The 22,452-nt window shown below is 39.1% G+C and overlaps 1 protein-coding gene across 1 annotated transcript in view; it reads right to left on the bottom strand.

Moving 5' to 3' along the window:
* Positions 1-724: 724 nt before the first annotated feature.
* The window catches only part of MOXD1 (monooxygenase DBH like 1), a 50,659-nt gene continuing 28,931 nt past the window's right edge, over positions 725-22,452 (bottom strand). Inside the window, exons 5-12 of the mRNA XM_064447269.1 lie at positions 19,510-19,689; positions 17,118-17,220; positions 13,861-14,027; positions 12,233-12,424; positions 9,563-9,622; positions 7,459-7,601; positions 3,746-3,914; positions 725-1,218 (exon numbers count right to left, since the gene is read on the bottom strand). Coding sequence (XP_064303339.1) covers positions 1,054-1,218; positions 3,746-3,914; positions 7,459-7,601; positions 9,563-9,622; positions 12,233-12,424; positions 13,861-14,027; positions 17,118-17,220; positions 19,510-19,689 — 1,179 coding nt within the window. The 3' untranslated portion in view covers positions 725-1,053. The remainder of the gene's footprint in view (positions 1,219-3,745; positions 3,915-7,458; positions 7,602-9,562; positions 9,623-12,232; positions 12,425-13,860; positions 14,028-17,117; positions 17,221-19,509; positions 19,690-22,452) is intronic.

The following is a 22,452-nucleotide window of genomic DNA, read 5'->3' as shown; positions in this document are numbered from 1 at the left end:
GGAAATAAGGGGTTTTTTGGATGGATGTTCAAAGTCCTTTTCTATTGTGTTACATAATTTCATTGGGGAGCAATCAATTAGGTATCTTTTGGGAATCTTCCTAAGACCATCTGAGTAAAAAGGTTGCATATTTCCAAATAAATAAACAACAACAAAAAATTTACGCAATATACAAAAATAACCTCTTAATCAACAGTTTGGCCTATCATGATGCTCGGCATGTGCTAACAATAGCTCCTGGCAGGCTCATACTCCAGTTCCCTGTGCATGCCAGAGCCTGGCTGTGAGACAGATCTTTATTGCTGCTGCTATCCAGGTCAAATCTAGCAAAGATGTGCCTACCCCTCGCCAAAGCTGTAATCACTGTACAAATACCTTAAAACAAAAGAAACACTGAATTGCCAGGGACTGGGGAAGAGATGAAGAACAGAAAAGGGGCAGAGAAATCCCTGCCAAGTTGAAGGACTCGTACAGCAATTGCTATGGGGAGATCTGGGGTTCATCCCTTTCACACCCATAGTGCTCGCTTCTCTTAAGGTGGAGAGATGGCTTGCAATGCGTTGCTCCCATAAACGTCCTCCCTGAATGAATCCTTCCTGTAGTTTTACATCAGGTATCTGTCAGACATACCCAAATACATGTTTTTAAGACCTGTCCATACAGAAATAATTTCATAACCTGCAGACGTCAAGAACCAAGACAAAATAATACAGCACACACCAGGTTGAATGTGGTTAACTAAGCTGCTTTTAGTTTATTAATTTTACTCATATACATAGTTGGTTTTGAAAACACCACGTGAAAGAGCCAGGACAAAGTGTAACAAAATGGCAGGGGAAAAGATTTCAATATGCAATGCACCAGTGCACCTACTGCGTTTTATACATACTTTACACTGAAAACCAAAACCCCACAGTTTTCAGAGGAAGTACACATTTTATTTTGAACTGGCAAATTTAGTTTATTAATATGTAAAAAAATAAATCTACAATACCAACAGTGCAAACACATCAGAACTCGCATGGCATACAGAACACAAATGAATAAAAATTATTATACAAAGGGCCCAATGTTTCCTAAGGTACTGGCTGTGACATGTACAACAAACAACAGGGTGAGGAATAAACTGCATCGTAAACAGGAAGATGAGCTGCATATTACTGGTTCTGTCTTGTATGGTCTCTCTATTTCAGGGGGTAAAGCTGTCATGCCTTGGATCTGCAATTAGAATAATAACAATTGATCAGAGCTTCATCACGTAAGATTAGAGATCTGTATTTTGCTCTCTAACTAGTTGGCAGCTTGCATGCGAAATTGTTGTTAGTTTTGTACTGAGGTTGTGACTCTTACTGTGCAGGCATCAAGCTCAGTAAAAATATTAATATATTGTACATCAAATGATCTGCCAGTGTGCACATCCATTATTCTCAGCTTGGGAACAGCAGTACACACTGGCATCCTCTCCAGTAAAACAAGGTTAGCCTTTTGTTGATTTGTATGACCTTATTTTGCTTTGTAGGATTGTTTGGTTGGTTTGGTCTTTGTTTTCATCTTTCTGGCAGATAAAAATGGAAGTTTACAGTGCTACAGTGCTATAGGGATATTGGATGATATTTGAACATCTTCATTTATACATACAAGGCTTACACTTGCCTGTACAAGGCAGTTAATTGTGCACACATTCATTTCACAGAAACACAGAGCGGTCAAGGTTGGAAGGGACCTCTGGACATCATCTGGTCCAATGTCCCTGCTCAGTCAGGGCCACCTACAGCAGTGTCATATTTCTATATATCGAGCATTTTTTACTCTTCAATTTTTATGGAGTTAGGCATAACTACCTGCCTGTGCTGGCTTTGAGATAAAATTGAAGAGATCTGGGTACACTGCTTGGTTATGCTTTAGCTAAAGGTACTCCCTACACATCAAAGACAAGACACTGTGCAAAAAGCGAGCCCCTGGACACAAATATTTTTGAAAGCTTGAATGCCCACCTGACCAGGGTGTGCTTGCTTTGGGTTTTTTCCATGTTGCAATTACCCTGCACTGCAGAAAAAAAAATCTAAATACTGAATTAATCTTAGCAAACACAACACAAAGCTAAAACTGATCAAGGGACCACCCCTACAGAAGGATGAAGTTCAAGTTCTTTCTTGCTTCAAGTTTTTTCCTTCTTGTAACAATTGTTTGGCAATTCAGGTTAAATCTGTTCTTGATTTTGATGAGGCTGGCCAATTTAATGTAATATCACTAATGGGAAGGGAAGGGAAGGGAAGGGAAGGGAAGGGAAGGGAAGGGAAGGGAAGGGAAGGGAAGGGAAGGGAAGGGAAGGGAAGGGAAGGGAAGGGAAGGGAAGGGAAGGGAAGGGAAGGGAAAGAGTCCTAATCTTAGCTTTGATTAATATGCCCTAGTCATTTGAAATAGGAAACTATGATTAAAAGGAAGAACTAAGCACTCCCAGTTACAGTGAGCTCACTCTTTGACTACGTTCTTTAAGTCAAAAGTATTGTTCCTTCATCCTGTAAGATGAACGGGAACAGCATTTTCCAGAAAGCACACCATTTTTCAAAAAAAGAAGCCTATCCCCTCCTGATAAAATTTCTGTGTGCTTTTCATCATCTTAACTTGTCCTCTGACAAATAATTGGTGAAAGAGTGGCTACGCAAAACTGCTACTGGCCAGCAGTTGCAAAGGTCAAGAAGTTTAGCCAAAATTGGTGAACAGTCACATGTACTATCAATAACTACTTTTCACAGAAGGTCTGCAGTGGGACAAATATTAGAAAAAACCAGAAACTCTTTGATTACTTATAGTATGCAGTATTTCATTGACATCCCATGGGCAGAACAGTCTGATAAATATTGGCAAGAACCGAGAACGTCACTAGGAAGGGCAATTTCTCCCCCATGTGAAAGCACTATGTGACCTACTATGAGGCAACGAGGGCTGTTTTGAGGGGTGAAGAGAATGAGGTAAAGGTCCTTTCCTAGGAAGTATTTCATCAGTAGTATCATCTGGTATCAGGTCTTTTAGGCTGGCCTAAAGTCATGGTAGGAGATAAGCCAGTACGATGAGACAATCTCCCCTTCTGAACAAAAAAGCTCAAAAAATTTAAATGGAGTCTTGATTTTGGACTCTGTAAAGGAGTTCAAGGAGCAATGCATAGTTTTCAGCATCTACTTCAGGGATGATACTACATGTAGTAGTGGTTCTTTATAAACACGCATCAACACTAAAGATGACAGTTTTTCCCAGCAGTCCTGTAAGAACCTTTAGAAGTAGACATTTAGAATAAATAATAACTTACTGGGTAAGACTCTACAGAGTCACTCAGGGAAGAAACCTGATTTAGGGATTTTGAATCATCCATTGCAAGACCCTAAGATAATTCCCTGACAATGGAAGCAGCCAGGGGAAAACAGCTTTCTAACTTGGTCACCTAATCTGGACACATATGGTTACTCTCTGATCAGTTCCAGGCACACTGAAAGACTATACTCCTATCACTGATCCCAAGTGCCCATCAAAGCTCCAACCTTTCTATTCTTTTTGAATACTTCTAGAACTCAAGTTAGGTGAAAGCATTGATGAAACATTCTCACCATTTGTTATTGTATGTAAATGCAATATACCTGTGTAAACGGTCTGAAGACATATAACCAGGTACTAATTCATATGTAATGAAGCGCAGTAAATTAAATTTGTTTCATGGCATTGTTGCATCCTTTCCAACACTTAGACTTACCGACCATTCTGCATTATCTGTTTTTGAGCATCTCACGTTCACTGGTAGTTTAAGCACAAGTTCATTATACGAGAGACCCTCTGATCTGGACCATTTGAATTTGTTCATTGCATCCATAAAAGACAGGTTTTTATATTGCTTAGGACTCTTGATTATGAAAGGCCAAGTCCTAAAGGAAAATAAATGAATAGGTTTTTAAAAATAGATAAATGCCATCAAGTTGGAACTAATGAGGAAAAGCTTTTGAAGAATCCATTCAGAAAAACAAATATACTATTAACACGTACATTATGCCTAACTCAGAGACTCAGCTAAGTTCTCTGCTACTGAAAACTGATGCAGTTTCATTGATTTTAACAGACTTATGAAACGTCAGCAGTTTAGGACTTGCTGCCAGCCAGATGCTTTTAGAAATGAAAGACCTTAAGTTAAGAAAAAGAATTTTATTGCTGTTCTCTGATCTACAAACTGAATACACAGGCAATACAAAACAGATCTTCTGATGTAACTTCTCAAAAAAAAAAAACCCCCAAACCAAACCAAACAAAAAGCCACACCCTCTACTAGGCTTGGAAGACAGTGTTGTAAAGAAAAGTTTGCCATTAGAAAGCTGCTTCCAGATGGCTCTGCCAGGCTCTGGTCATAACTCAGATAACAGGTCAAAACTCAGCCTAGCACAGGAGTTGCTCTGACAGGCATAAGTTGGCAGCAGTGCCAAAAAGACCAAATGAGGATAACCGGTGTTGTGGACATGGCCTTTTGGCATGCTGCTCCATGCTGACTGCAAGGGGACTTTTGACCAGGGGTGGAATAGAGAGCTGCTGCCCTGCTGTGAGAAAGCCGACTATTTGCACAGGTGTGGGAACCCTCCCTGTGAACAGGTGGGATCAATCTCATTCCCCACCAGCCAAAGATGTGGAAAGGGAAGGAATGAGATTTCTTGTCTTTGACTTAGTAAAGAAAACTCAAAAATAATAACAAAGGAAAACTTTAAAAAACAGCTAAAGAAAACCTTTTCCATTGTTCTTGCTTCCTCTTTGTTTGACTCTACTGGGATGAATGGAAAGAACACGATGGATGGGTCAAGTTTTTAAAAACAGAAAGTCCAATACAGAATGAAAGTAGCTAAAATTTTATCTAAGTAACCTAATTAATACTTTGGTTGGAGCCTGGGTTATCTTTTCAAAGCACTTTAGACAGATCTGTATTATCTTGCAGTAGGCTGTGCCCCACTTGCTTTGGGTAAAGTGCTGCCTATGCCAAACTTGTGCTCTACTCAACACTTAGGCACGGGAGACATAATTTTAATCAAGCACTTATTTTACACTGTTGTGGCCCAGTGGCTTTCATCTCAGCTCCCCATGATTTATACCACTGTCTGTGCCACCAGACTGAGGAAAAAGTTTTCAAGTGAGCCACAGCGCCTTGATCCTGCTTCCCATTTGCCTTCATGTGTAAGTCAAGAGAGACTTTAGAGGAGTCAGTGAAGCAATTCCAGTGCAAGACTGACACAAGAGAGATGAGTATCAGGTCACATATCCTTAGGCTGACAGAGCTTAATGAAACAAGAATTGTGGATTAGGTCATAAATACTAGAGGCATTAATAATCTCTTCTTCTAATTACTATTCCATTTGCGGCAGACAGTCTGCATACTTACTCTATTCAAAACATCTTTATTTCCCCAGGCCAAATGTGCATTTTTTCCTTAAGTACAGTTATCATGAATGAAAACTCAAAAGAGCATACATTTGTTAGAATATTTTCTTTCTAAGCTCAGAAAGGCTCTTTTAGCTAGAACTAATTTAGAAACTGTGTTCTCCCTTTATTAAAAGAGATTTTAAATAGAAATAGTGTGGAAAATGAAGCAGACATTGATTGCATTGTGACTTTCTTCAAACTCTTCTGTCTTGGATATAAATTTCAGAACTAAGACCAGTAAGCCTGTACACCAAATTACTTTGCAATAATAGTTTTATATGGCTTTGTTAAGATAAACTGTATAAGGAAAGGCAACTTTTAAAATTCAAATGTGATTACATACTATTAGTCTATCCATTTTATTTTAAAATCTTACTGTTAGTTTAGTGCAACTAACAATGCATGTAATTCTCTTTTCACCAGTAATAGTGCACCCCATTTTCTAATGCTTGATTGTTTCTCTACATTTCATTCATTTGGGAACTTTCCTCTTTAGACTGTTATCACTCTGTTTACAACCACTTCCACTGCTCATCTGCTATTGAGATGCTTTAATTTTAAGCACTGTAAGAAACACTTAAAAACTGAAATATGCTATTTATTGATTTTTATATATTCACACACATTTATCCTGTCTATAGTGGGCTTCCTCCCATCTCCTATCAAAATTTATATTTTATTTTAGATTCTGGAAATTGCTTTTGCTCTTAGCAAGCAATATCATTGTGCAGGTCATACCATTGACATTAAAGGGCAGAAAAGACAGATCCAACAACATGCTGGGAAACATTTTGTTCTTCTCGAGGATCCTCATGATGAAGGACAACAAGACTTCTGCTGACTAACTGCAGAAACTGTAACACCTTGTTTAAAATTCACTGGCCTGTGGTTTACCCCAGCAGTCAGATGCCAGCTGAACTGCATGGACCTTCATGGTGGTTGTTGTAGATCCCGAGTTGCCTAAATGGTAACAGCCCCCACCACTCGCCATTCACAGAGGAGATATTTATTATTTGTGGAGCACTGAAGTAGACAGATCTTACAACAAAACAATACTACACCTTTTGAGCTGAGCAGTGGGCCAATATTCAGATTCTTGTGGATTATTTTTATTAGGAAGAAGAATTGATGAATGAGTTCAGGACTTTTTCTTTCTGGCACAGATTTACATCTCAAAAATGTGCAGTGTCCTGCTTCCCTGAATAGTAGGAGTCCAAGACTCGGAATACAGTGTCTTTGCACAGAATTGCAAGCCCCTGCAGCCAACAGTTCTCCTAAAAAGCTCTTTTCCTCCTCTTGGTTAGATTCCTACCCCTGGTTCCATGTTTTTCTCTCTATTTACCTTGCATATCATCCTCTGACTAACATATTCCCAAATCTCCAATTCTCTTATTTTTCTCCATCATGGTGCTTATCTACCATTTATCTTTTACTACGAACAATTTAATAATCTCTCAATCCCTCCATTTCCTTTTAACTTACAACTTCTTCCCCTTTTGTGTACTTTTGTCAGTGTCACTGAGACAGCATTAAGCTCTACATGTGAGCAACAGTTCTAGGATCTGGTTGCACCAATTGACTTCAGCAGAATTACTGACAACAAATCTGCACAGGGTAATTCAATACCTGTGATCCCAAACTCTTTTTTCAAAATTATCTCTATATATTTGAAACACTGATATGCTTCAATAAATTGATAATTTCAACGTTGATATGACATTGATACATAGTCTTTTTACAGATGGTTGTGGTGAAAAAAACCAAACTGTTGTGAGAAATATTTCTTTAACAGAAGAAACTCCTTTTTTACTTTAAAAAAAAAAAAAAAAAGATGCAAAATAATTTGGCAGGACAATTAAGTAGCAGCACAGAGTGTTGACCAAGAAGAAGTGGCATGAGTGACCCTGCACCATGTTGCACTACCAGAAAGAAGTAAAGGTTTTATAAAAATGACCCTGTAATTCCACAGACAGAAACAGAGGTGCTACGCATATTCATAAACATATTACTTGCCTGACTGGTCTATAGATTTCCTTAACACCAATGAACTGGAGCTGTTCCATTATATCTGGAATACTTGCACATCTGGTGAGGTTGATTCTCGGGTAATAGAGCAGATATGACAGGCACATTTCATTCCTGGTGCTCAGACCACCCTGAAAATTGGATATTTTAATCAATATAGGATTGGAATTCCACAGATAGAAACACTGATTAGCATTTATATGCTAATGAAACTTGTATCAGGAGGCTCAATTCAACAGGTTTATATTGCGTATTAGGTTATCAAGTAGCAAGAAATTATTACATAATTAATTACAAAATACACTGCAAGCTCAAGCAATAGCTCCTGAGCTTAAAAAATGTCAGAAAGAACAACTATCAATAAAAGATGACTCCTATTATGTTGAAGAATACTAGCTGAGAAGTTCAGGTTTATTTTCAGCTGTCTCCAAGGTACTTATATCTACCATGTTTCAGAAAAAGGGCTTCAAAGTGGAGCAGATGTAGAAAATAACCTGGTAGGAAAATCAGTACATTTAATAAGAAATTAAATGAGCTTTGCCTAGTAAAATGGAGGCCAGGGTGAAATATGTATCTATATGGACTCTCCTTGTAAGTACATATGCAGATAAACAGTAAGAAATAAAAGAGTTATTTAAGCTAACAGATAATGTTGACTCAAGAACAAATGAGTACTAACTATAAAATAATTAGTTAGACTAAGATTTTTAGCAGACGAAACAGACTCTAAAACAGTCTTCCACTGAGAGCCATGGGGCAAACAACTAATTTAAAACTAATCTTGGTAAATACGCACCAGGTTATAGGCTGCACATTCCTAAATCGTGTGTGGAACAGTTCCACAAATCTCACAGAACCACAGGAATAGGAACGGAGAAAACAAAACACATGAGCCAAGGGCCAAGAGGTCACCACACAGGAAAATAGGACAAAAACTCAAAAGCCTTCGTTCTCACTCTTTTGCTTTTCTTTATATACCTAATGTATGTGCCTACATGCAAGCCACGATTTGGGGCGAGATATCCCTGTGCTCTCCAGATGCCAGGAACAGGTCTTCCTTGCTGAACAGAAACCCCTCAGGTCTCACCTCCCAGAGGTCTGGATCCAGCGTCTCCTAAGGAAGCGGGATCAGCCCCTGGTGAAGGCTGGCTGCCAGCAGCTATGTCCCACCCATAAGCATAGTGGGTCTGGCATCGCTCTCTGGTTTCGTAGCCAGATGGCACAGTCCAGCTTATGTCCAAACAACCAAATTTGCTTTACCTCTAAAACCAAGTGGCCACCTTGCAATGACCAGTACCTGGCCTCTGCTCACCTGGGACACTATGCGCTGCCATGTGCCAAGCCAGTGCCGGCCCCCTTTGACCCCGAAGGGGATGTTCACCCCCTGACCATGGCCTTGTCTTGTCCACTGCCCTGGACGTGCCCCCAGGGGTGTGGCAGAGCCGCTCCTTGTGCCACGACTGCAAGAAAGTGAGGGCACGGCATGAGCTCCTCCTGCGCCACCCCAGGGGAGGAGCAGCTGTCTGGGAGGGTCCCTGCTGCTGGAAAACCCACCGTGTGAGTGAGAGGGGTAATGTGCAGAGGCTCACTGCACCCAGACTCCTCTTCCCAGCACAGAGGACCTGCATTCTGCCCGGATTCTGTGACAGGCACAAAAGCAAGTGTCCCCATCTTGGTCACAGCATAAGAAAAAATCAATACCTAAGAACAGGCAATTATAACTTCAGGGAAAAATGTGTAAGAAGTTCATAAAAATAATTCATTAGGATATGCAGAATTTGCATGTAAATACATAGTATGAAGAATGCACTCCTTATACTAGTAAAGTCTGATTTTTAAAGATTTTTTATGAGCTGACTTGCTTATTTTTATAAACTAATCATGTTAATGCCTTATGCAAGAGATCAGACTATGATCATAACAGTCCTCATGGCTCTAAAACCTAAGATTCTATGAAAGGGAATATAATACATAATTATGTGAACACAGGCATTAGCAAGTAAGTTCACACTTCTTAAAAGCATTTTTGAAATAGACCTTAGTCCCCAATATTATCTGTGTACTTATTTTGATCCATTAAAAATTTTCTTACCCATGTCATGCGAATTCTATCCACGGTACTGTAGTGACATTCTGTGATTAAATTATCCCCCTGAAACACAAGATTTAGGAAGTTCACAGTTCTGGGGTTTATCAACACCAGCTTCAGGTAACCACAGATGACAGCACATACTTAAGAAATAAAGATCAGAGCATTGGATATGACTTTTTGAAAGAGCAAAGATTAGGTAATGGGCGTATGCTAAGGCCTTGGCACTTAGCATTCATATTATCCCAGATCCTCAGGGATCCCCCATGGATTTAAAAGGAGTCTTACTAAAAGTCTGGTCTGTTTTTTTAAAATAGCAATGGAAGTGCCCAGTTATAATCCTATTTTCAGGAAAAGTATGTATGTAGATGATGTATACACATGATTCTTGCTCCAAAACTCACCCAGTGCTACTTTGGATAGCTTTCCCCAGGCTAATTTATCCTGCCAACTTTAACAGAAATACTTGCCAAATACTTGCCAAATGAGGAAAACAAGGTTTTCCACATCACAATAACAACTATTTATTTGCCAAGCCTGGGAGTAGAGGAGTGGCAGGCAAACACTTAACTAATTGACAGATATATATGGGAAAGGCTGAATACTTATCTTCTCAACACACGATTAAGTTTTTGCTGTCTTGACAAACTGATCTACAGTTTGGTAGTAACTTTCTTCCCAGTACCTAATCAAATACAAATCTCAAAATCACCAGGATAATCAAGTGGGAATTAAAATATTGAAGAAGATAGCCAGACATGAAAAATCTGGTATTTTGCGGCAACTTTATATCACAAGGATGCCAGAGGTTTATTTGCTTTGGTTCCTTTTTTTGTATCATCATCTTCCCTTGTCACCCACTGTATTAATCTTCCCTGAAAAAAATCAGATCACCCTTCAAACGTCGAGAATTTCTCCTTTCCTGCAGGCTGTTTTGTTGCCAGATCAATGCTAGTGCTAACCATACTCTGGGCTGCTGGAAGACGGTTCGTCAGCCTTGTGTTGGCCAAATGGAGAGAGAGCTTTCTGAAGCAGCATGTACTGGCATGGCTTTGCTGCTCCCAGCAGGAATATGCTGGTTCCCACCAGCGAGGTCTCTGGCTCTCATGGCTTACAGACTGGCTAACATTCACTAGAAGTATTCCTTCTGGGAGATTAGATCTTTTGCTTCCAAATTCAGAAGAGAGTGCTAGTATGCGAAGAAAACAAATAATCTGGACTCCATGAGCTGAAAGAAGGATTCACCATTGGAAGAGCTGGCAGAAGTAGAGAATAGCAAGAACTTCTATGAATTTTTTTAATATTATTAGTTAATTGATTAGACTGTGGTCTGAGTTACACCAGAATGATGTATGTAAAGCTGTACTGGTAGTTTTGTATAAGATGAAAACAATAAAAGACATGAAGAAGGCTCACTTCAGAGAAAGCATTCCAGCTTCTACTCAAGCTGTCTTTTCTAAGTTGCTGATATTATCAAATACCTCTTTTAGTCTTTTTGCTGTCTACTCCCTTTTGTTCTTGAATATTAAGAGGCCTTTCTCTATAATCTGCATGGATTTTCCTAAAAATATTACAGGTTTTCTCTGCAAACCTGTCATCTTCTGCCAGCTGTCTTCCTAAACACTTCAACACTTCTTTCCTGAAGGAGGTAACACCAGTTTGTCTTTGAAGTCCCTGTGGAGTACAAGCAGTTGGACTTCAAAGAGTAAATGCTGCACCTGAACATCCAGATTTCGCTGTAGAAATTAAATTAGAAAGTTAGCATTTTAGCTTCTTGCCTTTAAAGGGCAAATATCAAACTATCCCAGTGTGGGAGAAGAGACATAAGAAAGGAAGGGACTTGAAGAGAAGCCTGGAAGTTTAAATCATGGGGCTCTTCATCATACTTAAGTTCAGTCATTACAACGGTCTTTTCAGCTCCCTTTGCCTTACTGGCTCCGGTCACAAACAAAATCCAATTTTGCACGTGACCAATTCCATGAAGTAACAGGCTTGTTCATATGCACCAGGACAAGCACATCTCCAACTGCTCTGCTGGCCAGATCTGGAACACCCAACCTTCACAGCATTAAACCTTCTGTCCTCAGGGCAAAGCTTCAAAAATAGATGCTGGCTTGAACTAACAAAGGTTGAGCAAATAATTTTTAAATTAGTGACTCATCCAAAAAAAAAATAGACTCTTTTAATGCAATACCTATGGATAGCTACAGCTTTATAATGTAATTGCAGTTGTGATTTTTCTAAAAGATACATTACATTATTCCCACAAAAACACCAGATAGAATTGCATGATTTCCTCTTCTGAAGGGTTTTGTTTACTCAGTGCCATCAGATCTGATTGATCACACCTGTGATCCTATAATCTGCTTTGTTCAAACAGGTAATCAATAATTGATTAAATCAATCAGTCAGTCAATCAAATCAAGTCATTGCGGACACCAAACACACCCAAAGAATAGCTTGAATTGGTGGGCCAGTCCAGTCCAGTTCTGTAGCGCATTGGGTGGACACTCCTGAGACACTGCAACTTTAACGCATTAGCCACCCTGCGATACGTGGAAAAATGAACAAAACATTCAAGAAATTCTGTAGCAAAATTAATCCTAAATGCGAGTAAATATTAGGCACACAATCTGTTAAACACTTTCAGGGAAAGAATTAAGAGTGTCATACTGGTAAGATGGTTCTTTCTTCTTTCAGATACTGAAACTCCTGGAAGTTGAAGTCAAACTCATCGTCATAAGCAAGGAGCTTCTGCTCCACGCCGTTGTGGAAGTGGCGCATCCTGATAGCTCTGCCAGCAAGATGAGCATGAAGAAGTACAGCAAATACATGAATCCCAGAAGGTCTCTCAGCACCTAGAGCCTGGCCAGGGGAAGGCAACGCCATCAGTGCGCCCAGATGCAATGTATTGTAATGTAATGCAAGATACAAACAGAGTGAAAATATATTATTACATGCATTTTACACTCCCTCGGTTTACAGCAAAATGCAGCCTGGAGCAAAAACAAATCCCTATGTGAAATTAAGGTTTTATATACAAAAAAGGCTAGGCTTTTTTTCTGTGTTTTTTATTTTAAATAAAAATGTGTTTGACTCAGGATTTTTAAGAAAATCAACTGGACTGCCAATAATTCTCAGTAGATTAAGACTTTCCAAGGTTATTATACTAAAACCTGCAAATTATCTTACTGTTATTGGGCAATACTGCTGAATGTGGATGTTTATTATGGAGAAGAATTTCTATGCAGTTATGAATGATGTTATCATCAATATTGTGCCAGGAGAAGCACTTTAAGAGACTGTAGTTACAATATTCTCTATTTCCCATCTTCAAGCCAACCGGTAGTGAAATACTGTAGGTTTATATCTGAATTTTTTTCCAGGTCAAAAACATTTTAAAATGAATCTTTCCAAATTGACACAAATCTGACATCACTCCCATTCCAGTTGAGCTCTACGGATCTTTACTTTTGGTATGCTAGACTTTGATTCTTGTTCAGAGCCCGAACTAGAAATAATCTGTTATTGCAACACCTTTCACGTACAGCTTTAAGCTCAGAAACCTCATGATCATAGATTACTCAAGTGTTTTTAGGCTGAAATATGCTATGACAATATACAACATTTAACATCACCAAAAACAAACCTAAATTCCGTATCTAATTTGCCCTTCATTCCAAACCACATCATAAAAAGCAGACATTGATTCAGCCTTTCTCTATAAATGACAAAGTACATAAGAATCTCCCATGATACCTTAATCACAGATTTTAGACAATGCTTCCATCATCTGTAGAGATATTTAAATTATCTTAATGAAACCAAGTGTTTAATTAATGTATAATTTTGTACTTTGGGCCATACAACAAAACCTGTTCATATCTTTAGTTTCTGTGGTTGGTCTAAGGATACTTTTCAGGCTTTCACTTCACTGCTAGGAGCCTTTTGCACATGCACAGATCTTAATTAGTCTCCCTCAACATTTTTTCTGGGCTAGCTATTCCCGGCTATTAATAGCTTTGCCATGGAAGGCAATGTATGCTTATATATTGAACACACAATTAAATAATTGCAAGCACTGTGTCATCCAGTATTACTTGTATCAGTAAAGCAGCCTGAATATTGAGCACCCCAAATAAACAGATCAAAAAGACTCAACATTCTGGAGGACAGCATATAGCAGATGCCTTTGCTCACACATCTTTAACTGGTAACTATCAATCTTCCCAAGAAGTTAAAGAGGCTGTCCAAAACTATTTCTAAGAATGAAAACCAACGGATTCAGGCAGGAGACATACCTCTTCCAGACATTCCAGTGTGCAGTGACCCTCTGACACAAATTCAGGCATGCCTGGTGGGATATTATGGAAGAGGCTGACCCAAAGACCGGCTTCAATAACCCCAGCATCGTATTTCCTTAAAACCGGAGTATAAATTAGCCTCAGACCAGAGTTATCTACCAAACCTGCAACAAAAGAACACAGTTAGCTGTGGCTGTAAGACAGTATTTTTTAAAAAAATTAAAAATCAAATTGTTACACATTTTTCAAGGCTTGTCCTAAGTTTTGGACAGGAAAATCGAGGAATCAAGGAATCAACCTCAATAACCTGGAAATGAGTCAAACAATACGCAGGAAGCAATAAATAGGGATAGCCCACAGAAGGGTTGTTAAACATGGTATGTTGATATCTGTGGTGTTCAGATGTGAATGAAAAATACGTGCTGTTCATAGCCTCCGTGTCCCTTCTGCTAAGTTATCCAACATAGACCTCAGAGAAAAGAAGGTAGATCACAGACAGAGCAAACAATACAAGGAAATAATAATACTTCAAGAGGTGCCATGTATGATTTTCAAATGAAATATTTAAAGCAAAGCTTCAAGTTGCTCTTTAAAAATTTCAAGCCCTGCATTGTCTTCTGGTTGTGAATTTAACTATTCCTTCACCTTGAGCCCTAGCATTAATTATACTTTTTCTTCATTTTGGATTGTCTGTCACATTACAACATACCTCAGATGACCAAATACATCCCTTTTGCAATCTCTCCAATTAAGAGAGCACCAACTAAACATATGAAAATTGGCTTCCTAAATCCCAAACTTGAAGATAATACCAGCACCTTGAGTAAAGTAGACAAGAGAACTACACAGGATTTTAATGTTGCATTCACTCGAGGACTTCTCTTGATTTCAAGAAGTAGTTTAAGGAACCAAAGCCTGATGTAAAAAAGTTGAGGTTTTTAAGACTCAAAATTATATGAATCTATTTCTTTCATTTAAATGTTTAGCCATGTGTGTTTGTGTATCTACTCAGAATTTATCATCTAACTGCTTATAATTATTTCTCTTACATTAGCCATTTTCATTAGGAAAAATACAGGCAAAAACCAAATATTAATTTGTGTTGCAGAAGCCCTACATTCTGTTAGCTCATCTCTTACCTTCTTTATTGTCCCTTTTCAAATTTCAGCTTTGAAACTTAAAAATGCAGAAAACCTACCAAGTACCTCAAAGAAGGTAAGAGGCTCCCTAGTGACCTATATTGGTCTTCCAAAAAACACAAAAGACACAGCAGTGCCTGAAACCAAATTTTACATCAACGTGAAATCAGCAGGCTATTTTAAGATAGGCAAATGGCAGAAGGGCAGAGCAGGGACTAAATTACCCAAATACTAAAATACCTAAGAGAGAGTAGCATACAATTATTAAGGAAGAAAGATTATTAAGTATTCATAGCCAGTTATGAGTGGCAATCAACCATAAGACATTCTGCTATATACAAATCGTGACATTTCAGGTGATACATGCTGTCCCACAACATCCCAGTTTTCATGTGTTTGGGAATCCATGGTCATTCCCTTTCTGAAGCTATTTGTACAATTTCGTCAACTTGAATTTTTCATTTGTGGTATTTCCTCTTCAAGCTTGTTGCTAACATCTAAATGCCAGGAATTTTTATGATATGTAGGAGTTTTTGATAAACAATCTCAAAAGAGGCCACCTTTCCAATTGAAAGTGAATCTTAAGGATTTCATAAACAGAAACGTTCAGAACCAGCCAAGGTAAGAGCAGTTCAAACATTTTTGAGCCTAACTGGGAGCTAACACTGACTACCAATCTGAGTTGCTTAGGAAAACGTTACCCCAGATCACAACGTGAGGCTAACAATGCAGCCTTTAACTGCGAGACCCAAGCTGGGAAAATGCAGATTCCAAAATGGGAGAACCAAGGTGACCCAGTGGCAGGTTGGGTGCTGTGTCAGGAGGACTCACGTGCCCCCACCGAAAGCAGTGGGAGCACCCAGCTCTGCTCCCTCCCACTCCTGGCACGATCTTATGCCATGTATTTTGTCAGGGAGGAGAGAAACATGGATTACAGACACCCTGCCCTGCCTATGCTGTCTAAACTTTCCCACGTCTTTGGCAAGACACCGTGTTCTCCTGGGACTGTCCCAACAAGGCAAAATTGTCCCTGTTGCTTAAAAAGGAAATGAAACATTATTGATTCCCTGGTTTTGTGTGTGCCATTTGAACTAAAACAGAAGTACCACACAGCACAGTTGATTAAAATAAAATAGTCAATTTGGGGACACGACCACTTTGAAAACAGTTTTTTTGCATGTGACTTCTCATGCTTTCAGGTAATATTTGATGAAAAAGCATGCAACGTCAAGGATGCAAATGAAGTTTACTGTATCCCATGCAAATGCGCATGCTGAAGAGCAAGAGTCTGTCATTAAACAAAACAATTTTGAGATAGTTCATCTAGAGCAACAAAAAAGGGGGAATACCAGTGCGACAGGACACCATAATCCACACAGCGGATTTTATTTAAACACATGAGGGTGTGAAGAAAAGCCAGTACACTGCGCTTCACTGGATTTTACTCAGTACATATATAGCAATCATCAGAATATATTCAGGTACAGCGGCTCAACAAATTTTTGTTTAAGAACAAAAATGTATCTTTCCAAAAGTCAGCTTCAAAGTTCCCTAGATTTTCTGGTCCTCCCTGGTTTCTTCCTTCCTTTTGCTTCTTCTAAATATAAATGAATTTTAGAAAGAAGATTTAAAAATACCATTAGAAATGGAGCTTACCTTTTCATATAAACTGCTTTTAGCCAGTGAACGGTTTAGCAACCTGAGTCTATACTTCACCTTCAGAAACTGCCCACAGCTCAGGGCAGGTCTTAAAAAAGATTAATAAAAGGTTTGTTTCCTGTGTTAGACTGTCTTAGTCTGGGTGCTGCGCTGCCCTCTCTCAGTCTGATTGGATTTCCCAGCAAAAGGAAAGGAGAGAGAGACAACATGAAGAATGTACTGGTAAAAGGAGACGTATTCACCTGGTTCACAATTCTTTGTATATCTGAATCTCCCACTGACTTCAGGTTAAGCTTTTGAGTGCAGTGAGAAAAACACTGGGAACCAGGAGCTATTGAGCAGGACAAAATAAGCTTCAGCTTTGTATTGCTGTTTGCCATGCAATGCAATGAGAAGCACTTGTGTCTAGTACACTTTCCAATCTTTGCATGTTTTAAAGAGTGCGAGGGCACAAACCTTCTGTGTATGATGGATTGTCATAATGCACCTCCATAAGAACGAACAGAGGGTCAGTTGCTGTGCCAATGGATAAGCCAACATGAGGAGGGTAGGTGAAGCCCTGGAAATCAACACACGCATACAGAGTTAGGGTATTTTTGCCATGGTTAAGAGTTATTTTCTTTTTATAAATACAACCTTTTTTTTTTTTTTTGCAATGATACAATCATATTAATTATAAAATCTACAAAGGTTAATTTCTTTTAAAACTTTCTGAACATGGCATTGTGGCGTAATATATTTATTATCTATTCGGTGCGCTAAATGACTAGATTAATACAAAATAGGAGATCCTATGCTTGCTAGAGGATAAAGCCCTGAGCAAACTGGTCTGACCTCACCACTGACCCTGGTCTGAGTAGGAGGCTGGAGTAGAGACTTCCTGAGGTCCCTTCCAACCTGCATTATCTTGTGATCTTATGATTATTAGTCTTGTATTTATTGCTTGAGCAGAAAAGGAAAATTCCATTTTAGATGTATAAACATTGCATCATCAACCAGTTCATCTGAAAATAAAACCCTTATGAAAAAGCAACTCTACATTTTAAATGTTCGCAGTTTCTAAAAGCAGTAATTTCCAGGGAATGCTAAGGTTGTACAGAATTAGATTGTTTTTCCTGCACAATTTACTGCACACTAAGTAAAATGATTTGAACAATAAAGATGATCTTCATGGCTACATTTACATTAGCAAGCCATGTAGTCCCAAAGAAATAGCTCTGTACAGTGCAACAGCTTGCGTTGGACCCACTGTCCCCAAACGATGCTCCTTTGGACAAGCTCTGGTCAGACCCCATGCACTGAACTCTATTTATTGCTGGGAGGTGCTGGGTTCACCCCTGCACATTCAGTTTAACTCCTTCCCAAAGGGAGCTGTAGAAGTTCTCAAACCACTTGTGATGATAAACAGAGCTTGTAAAGTGGGGATAACCGGGAGATTTCTTTCAAAAGCTCACTCCTGATTCAAACCAAAATACCATCATCTTGTAAGTGAACTCATTTACCAAATTCGGTTTTATAGGAATTAATCAGCATCATTTTATAGTATATAGCTAATATTGTAATATGCCATTTGAGATTTTAACTTTCCGAAATGTGGAATTTGAGATCCCAACTTTCCTACGCTTGATGGACATTAATGAACTAATTATCACCTCCATTCTACATAAGGGTAAACTGAAATAAGCGATGTGAGTGCTCCAGTAAACCTAAAGGTAACCCAGATCTGCCAGATTCCTCCCTACAGGTCTTTAACAACAGGACCGTCCTTGCAAAAGCTTCCATAGTGCTTGTCAAATGGTAACTTATTTATACGAGTTTCATATTTCACTTAGATTAAGACAACTGAAAGGACAAATACTAACTCAGAGCACAGCTGATGGTGAAAATGCACAAAGCATACAACAGGGATAATGCTCATACTGGATTAAACTTCTTTTGATGGGTCTGTGTAGCAGCTCTGGCTTCCTCACATTGCAGCACTCAAAGACAGTTTTGTACCAAAGGCTGGCAAATGAAGGGTCCAGAAATTATCATCACCCCAGTCCCTCTCTGTGCCCACGCCATCGTTTCTGTGGGCACACAGTGAATCGAGGGGATAAAGAACAGGTGGGATTCTTTTGGCAGTAATTCTGCCTCATGTCAGCTTAAAGCATTAACTGCAGCCTAAATTAACATATGAAATAAGCTGAAAACACAGCCTGGGGTCAACATGGCATCAGAGACTGTTTTCTGTATATATGCTCAGTTGCCATGAGACAAGTGGTCTTTGTGCTGGCTCTGCACTGAGATAGGAAACTCCTACATTGAAATGATGTCTCTTTAGACTGGGTAGGAAACTCCAGAATTATATGCATGAATGGAGAAACACTGTAACCAGGTCCTGGTGAGGCACAAAATGAATTAAATCCATGTCTAACTTCATTTGGAAAATCCTGCCTCCATATCTTTTATGCAGTCACCTACAGACTTGCTTTTCTTTCTGTCATTCTCCACAGGTAACAGACACTGGTCATTGCTGGAGGCAGTGTAATTCCCTACCAGACAGGCCAAGCTGATATGTAACCAGCTTCCATGCTTCCAAGTCATCTTTCTTCCCCTAAGGCATCAACTCTCTATATACTATTTTCATTACTTTTAGCTTGTCACTCAAGATGTTAATTGCATTTCATACTTAAGAGGCCAACAAGAAGCTGAGGACTTACTGGTGAGGCATTATGGGATTGTGATTGTGTACCCTTAAAAAAAGTCAGATTAAGGAATCATTAATATACTAGGAAGACGTTTCATTATGATACATACCCTCCTAAAGCCCCATTGATGAACCATGCTAGACAGACATTCAGCCTACCTCTCCTCCAATGGCCCAAGCAAAAATGACCGTCTCACATGTGAGAAAAGAGTCTGGCATGTTGGGGTGGTAGCACTCATGCCCATAGTCCAGCACACTGTCATTCAAATTGCTGCTGCACTGGTAGAGCAGGATATGGTGCACCAGATTCTCATGGCCTTTCTGGATCAATGGCTCGACCTGTCAATGTTAAAATGAAAAAGAAAGAAAACACATCTCAGATGTGACTATTTCAAGCCAGGTATGCAGACAGAACTAAAAACAGTATAGTGCATTTATTTTAAAAGAGGAGACGATGTTAGATTGTAGTTAGGCTGAAATGTTACTTCAGGACTCTGCAACCCCAAGCGTTAAAAAACACCATTGCCCCAGTGCATCAATGGGGGACAGGAAGGAAATTGTGTGTTTTGACGAACACTGTTGCCATCTGTCTTGCTCTCCCTTCTCCCACTCCAGTCTTGCACTGTCACTTGTCCTTCGCCCTGCCCAATCCTGTTTAGCCACATTCCAGCATGAAGGGGATATAAACCAGCTGAAAGTCTGTTCAGCTAAAACAGCTTGGTATCTGAACTATTCAGAACTTTTCATCCCTACTTCTGCCTCTTTTGTCCTATTTCAGACTAGAGCTGCCCATAGATTCTGTACATCTAGGGTGAGCCCGGAGGCATACCCCACATTCCTCAGCAGCTCAAGATGGACTTTCAAATTTTTTTGACATCTACAAGAAATTAGAATTATTTTACAATCTGCTGAGTTGTAAAGACTTTATTAACATGAAGTCATTCCTGGGAGGCTGGGTGTTCCAGCCTGTTTATAGCAGTGATGAGCTGGAGGGCTCTCAGGGGTGCCCTGGTGCCCCCAGTATAATTTGACCACCAAACTTCAGGGTAGGCCGAAATGATTTAATTCCCATATAACAGTGTTCACTCTCTATTTGGATGGATGATGTTAAATTATCTCTGTCAGAGATGACATCCCTGGGGCAAACATGAATACTTCTGAAAAATAATTATTTTTCTTTTCAGAAAGACCATATTCCACAAAATATCAGCATATAAAAACAGTATTAAATGAAATTAGTTTTTCCTTTCCTTTTGCTTTCAAAGACTGCATCCCATCCTATTATATCTACATTCAAGTTGAATAAGATAAACATTAATGTTTTCACAAGAAAAGTAAAGCTTTGGCAATGCAATTCTGAAGACGTAGGGTGCCATGGAGTATTCCCTTTTAATATTAGGAAACAGAAGGTATTTTAAACAGGCAAAAAATGTATATACATCCTAACTTTGCATCCATTTGTTTTGCAAGCACATGAACCCCAGCCACCAGAGGACCAGAACAGGGTAAGAAAGAGCAGTTTATTACATCAATAAAATATTGTCAGCACAATATTGTCACCAGAAATTTATCTCTCTGCACTTTGTTCAAACCACTAAGCCAAATACAAAAGACAAAGGGCAGGAAGAAGCAACCAGAGCCTGTGCAGATCAAGATCACCCTCGTTGAGATGAATCTGCAAAATATCATTGAAGTTGGGCTCTCAGGGAGTCCAGCTGCTGCTGAGTACCTGCATGTCTGTCCAAGTGCACAACCCAAAACCACCCACTTCACTGCACTTAGAAGTCAATGGAAGGATGCCAATTTACACGGATGTACCAAAATTTTATTCTGATGGCAAGACTGAAATACTTCACAAGAGATCTTCTGTATCGTTCTCAGTAATTCCTATATCAGTTAGCGTTACCATCATCATAAATTACTGTACTATGTAAGTAAAACATATGTTTGAAGGAGATAAGAGTCAGTTTTCCCATCAGATAGGTATTTATTTCAAAATATGTCAGACTGACTGACAAAGATACAGAAATCCATTTCAGCTTGTTGTTTCTTCCCTTTGCTCCATCATATACCTGCATATTTATCCAAATACTGCAGAACCAAAACACAGTCATATCATGGCAGCTTATGCATTAAATGGCAATATATATCTCAAGAATTCAGAAGCTCCACATAAAGTACGGAAAATGGTTATGGGAATATTATCCCTGACTATACCAAGAAAAAAAGAGTATTTTTGTCCCAACATGTGATAGTTCTGCCTGCTGCTACAAGATCCCAACACCTGCTGTGCTTACAATCGCTACTTCAAAAACAACTTCCCCTCAGAACAATGGGACATCACCAAAATTAGAAACGCACATCTTGTCACTGCTTTCTTAGTGTCAGTTACCTAAACAATAGCAGCACTTCAAAAAGTAGGTTTGTTTGGCTTTCTTTACTGAAGAGAATAAAAAAACTAGAACAAACCCTTAGGCATCTTTTGAGTGGAACTTGTAGAAAAATTTGTATTTTTCAGATGCACAAATAAATAATGAAAAGCAGCAGTGAAGTTACACTTTTTAAACTTTTTTATTACAACTTCGTTAAAGAGGTGCCACATTTCTCTCTCCCCTTTTAAACAGAGAGAGAAAAAAATCTATTAACAAAATTCTAGGAAAATCTCAATAATCACAAATTGTTCATTTCCCATAAATGTATGGAAATACTTTAATAGCCAACTCCGTAAGGATCACAGCATCACTTGTGATTGAGATGGGAGAAAGAAGAGGAACAGACCCCCCTAGACATGTTGGGTTCCCTTTCTGTGATCCAATGAAGAGCTAACTGTATTAACTTACTAGGATGACTTCAGCAGAAAGTTAAGAAATATATTCTGATTCTCTATTGTAGTGAACTGGAGCAGGGATTTAAACATGCCATTCTACGTCCCAGGTGAGTGCTGCCCTAGTTACTCAGCCATGAGTTATTTTAGCTTACAGAATAAGTGAGTTGTTTAGGCTGCCTCCCTTTTCCTCCCTCGCTTTCCATAAAGAGCATCTGTAAAGCTCAGTTTGCTCCAAACTGAACAGAAATTCCAAAACCTCTTTTTTTTTTTTCCAA

The sequence above is a fragment of the Phalacrocorax carbo genome, chromosome 3, assembly GCF_963921805.1.
Source record: "Phalacrocorax carbo chromosome 3, bPhaCar2.1, whole genome shotgun sequence".
Taxonomy (NCBI): Eukaryota; Metazoa; Chordata; class Aves; order Suliformes; family Phalacrocoracidae; genus Phalacrocorax; species Phalacrocorax carbo.
This window is presented reverse-complemented; position numbering and strand designations above follow the sequence as displayed.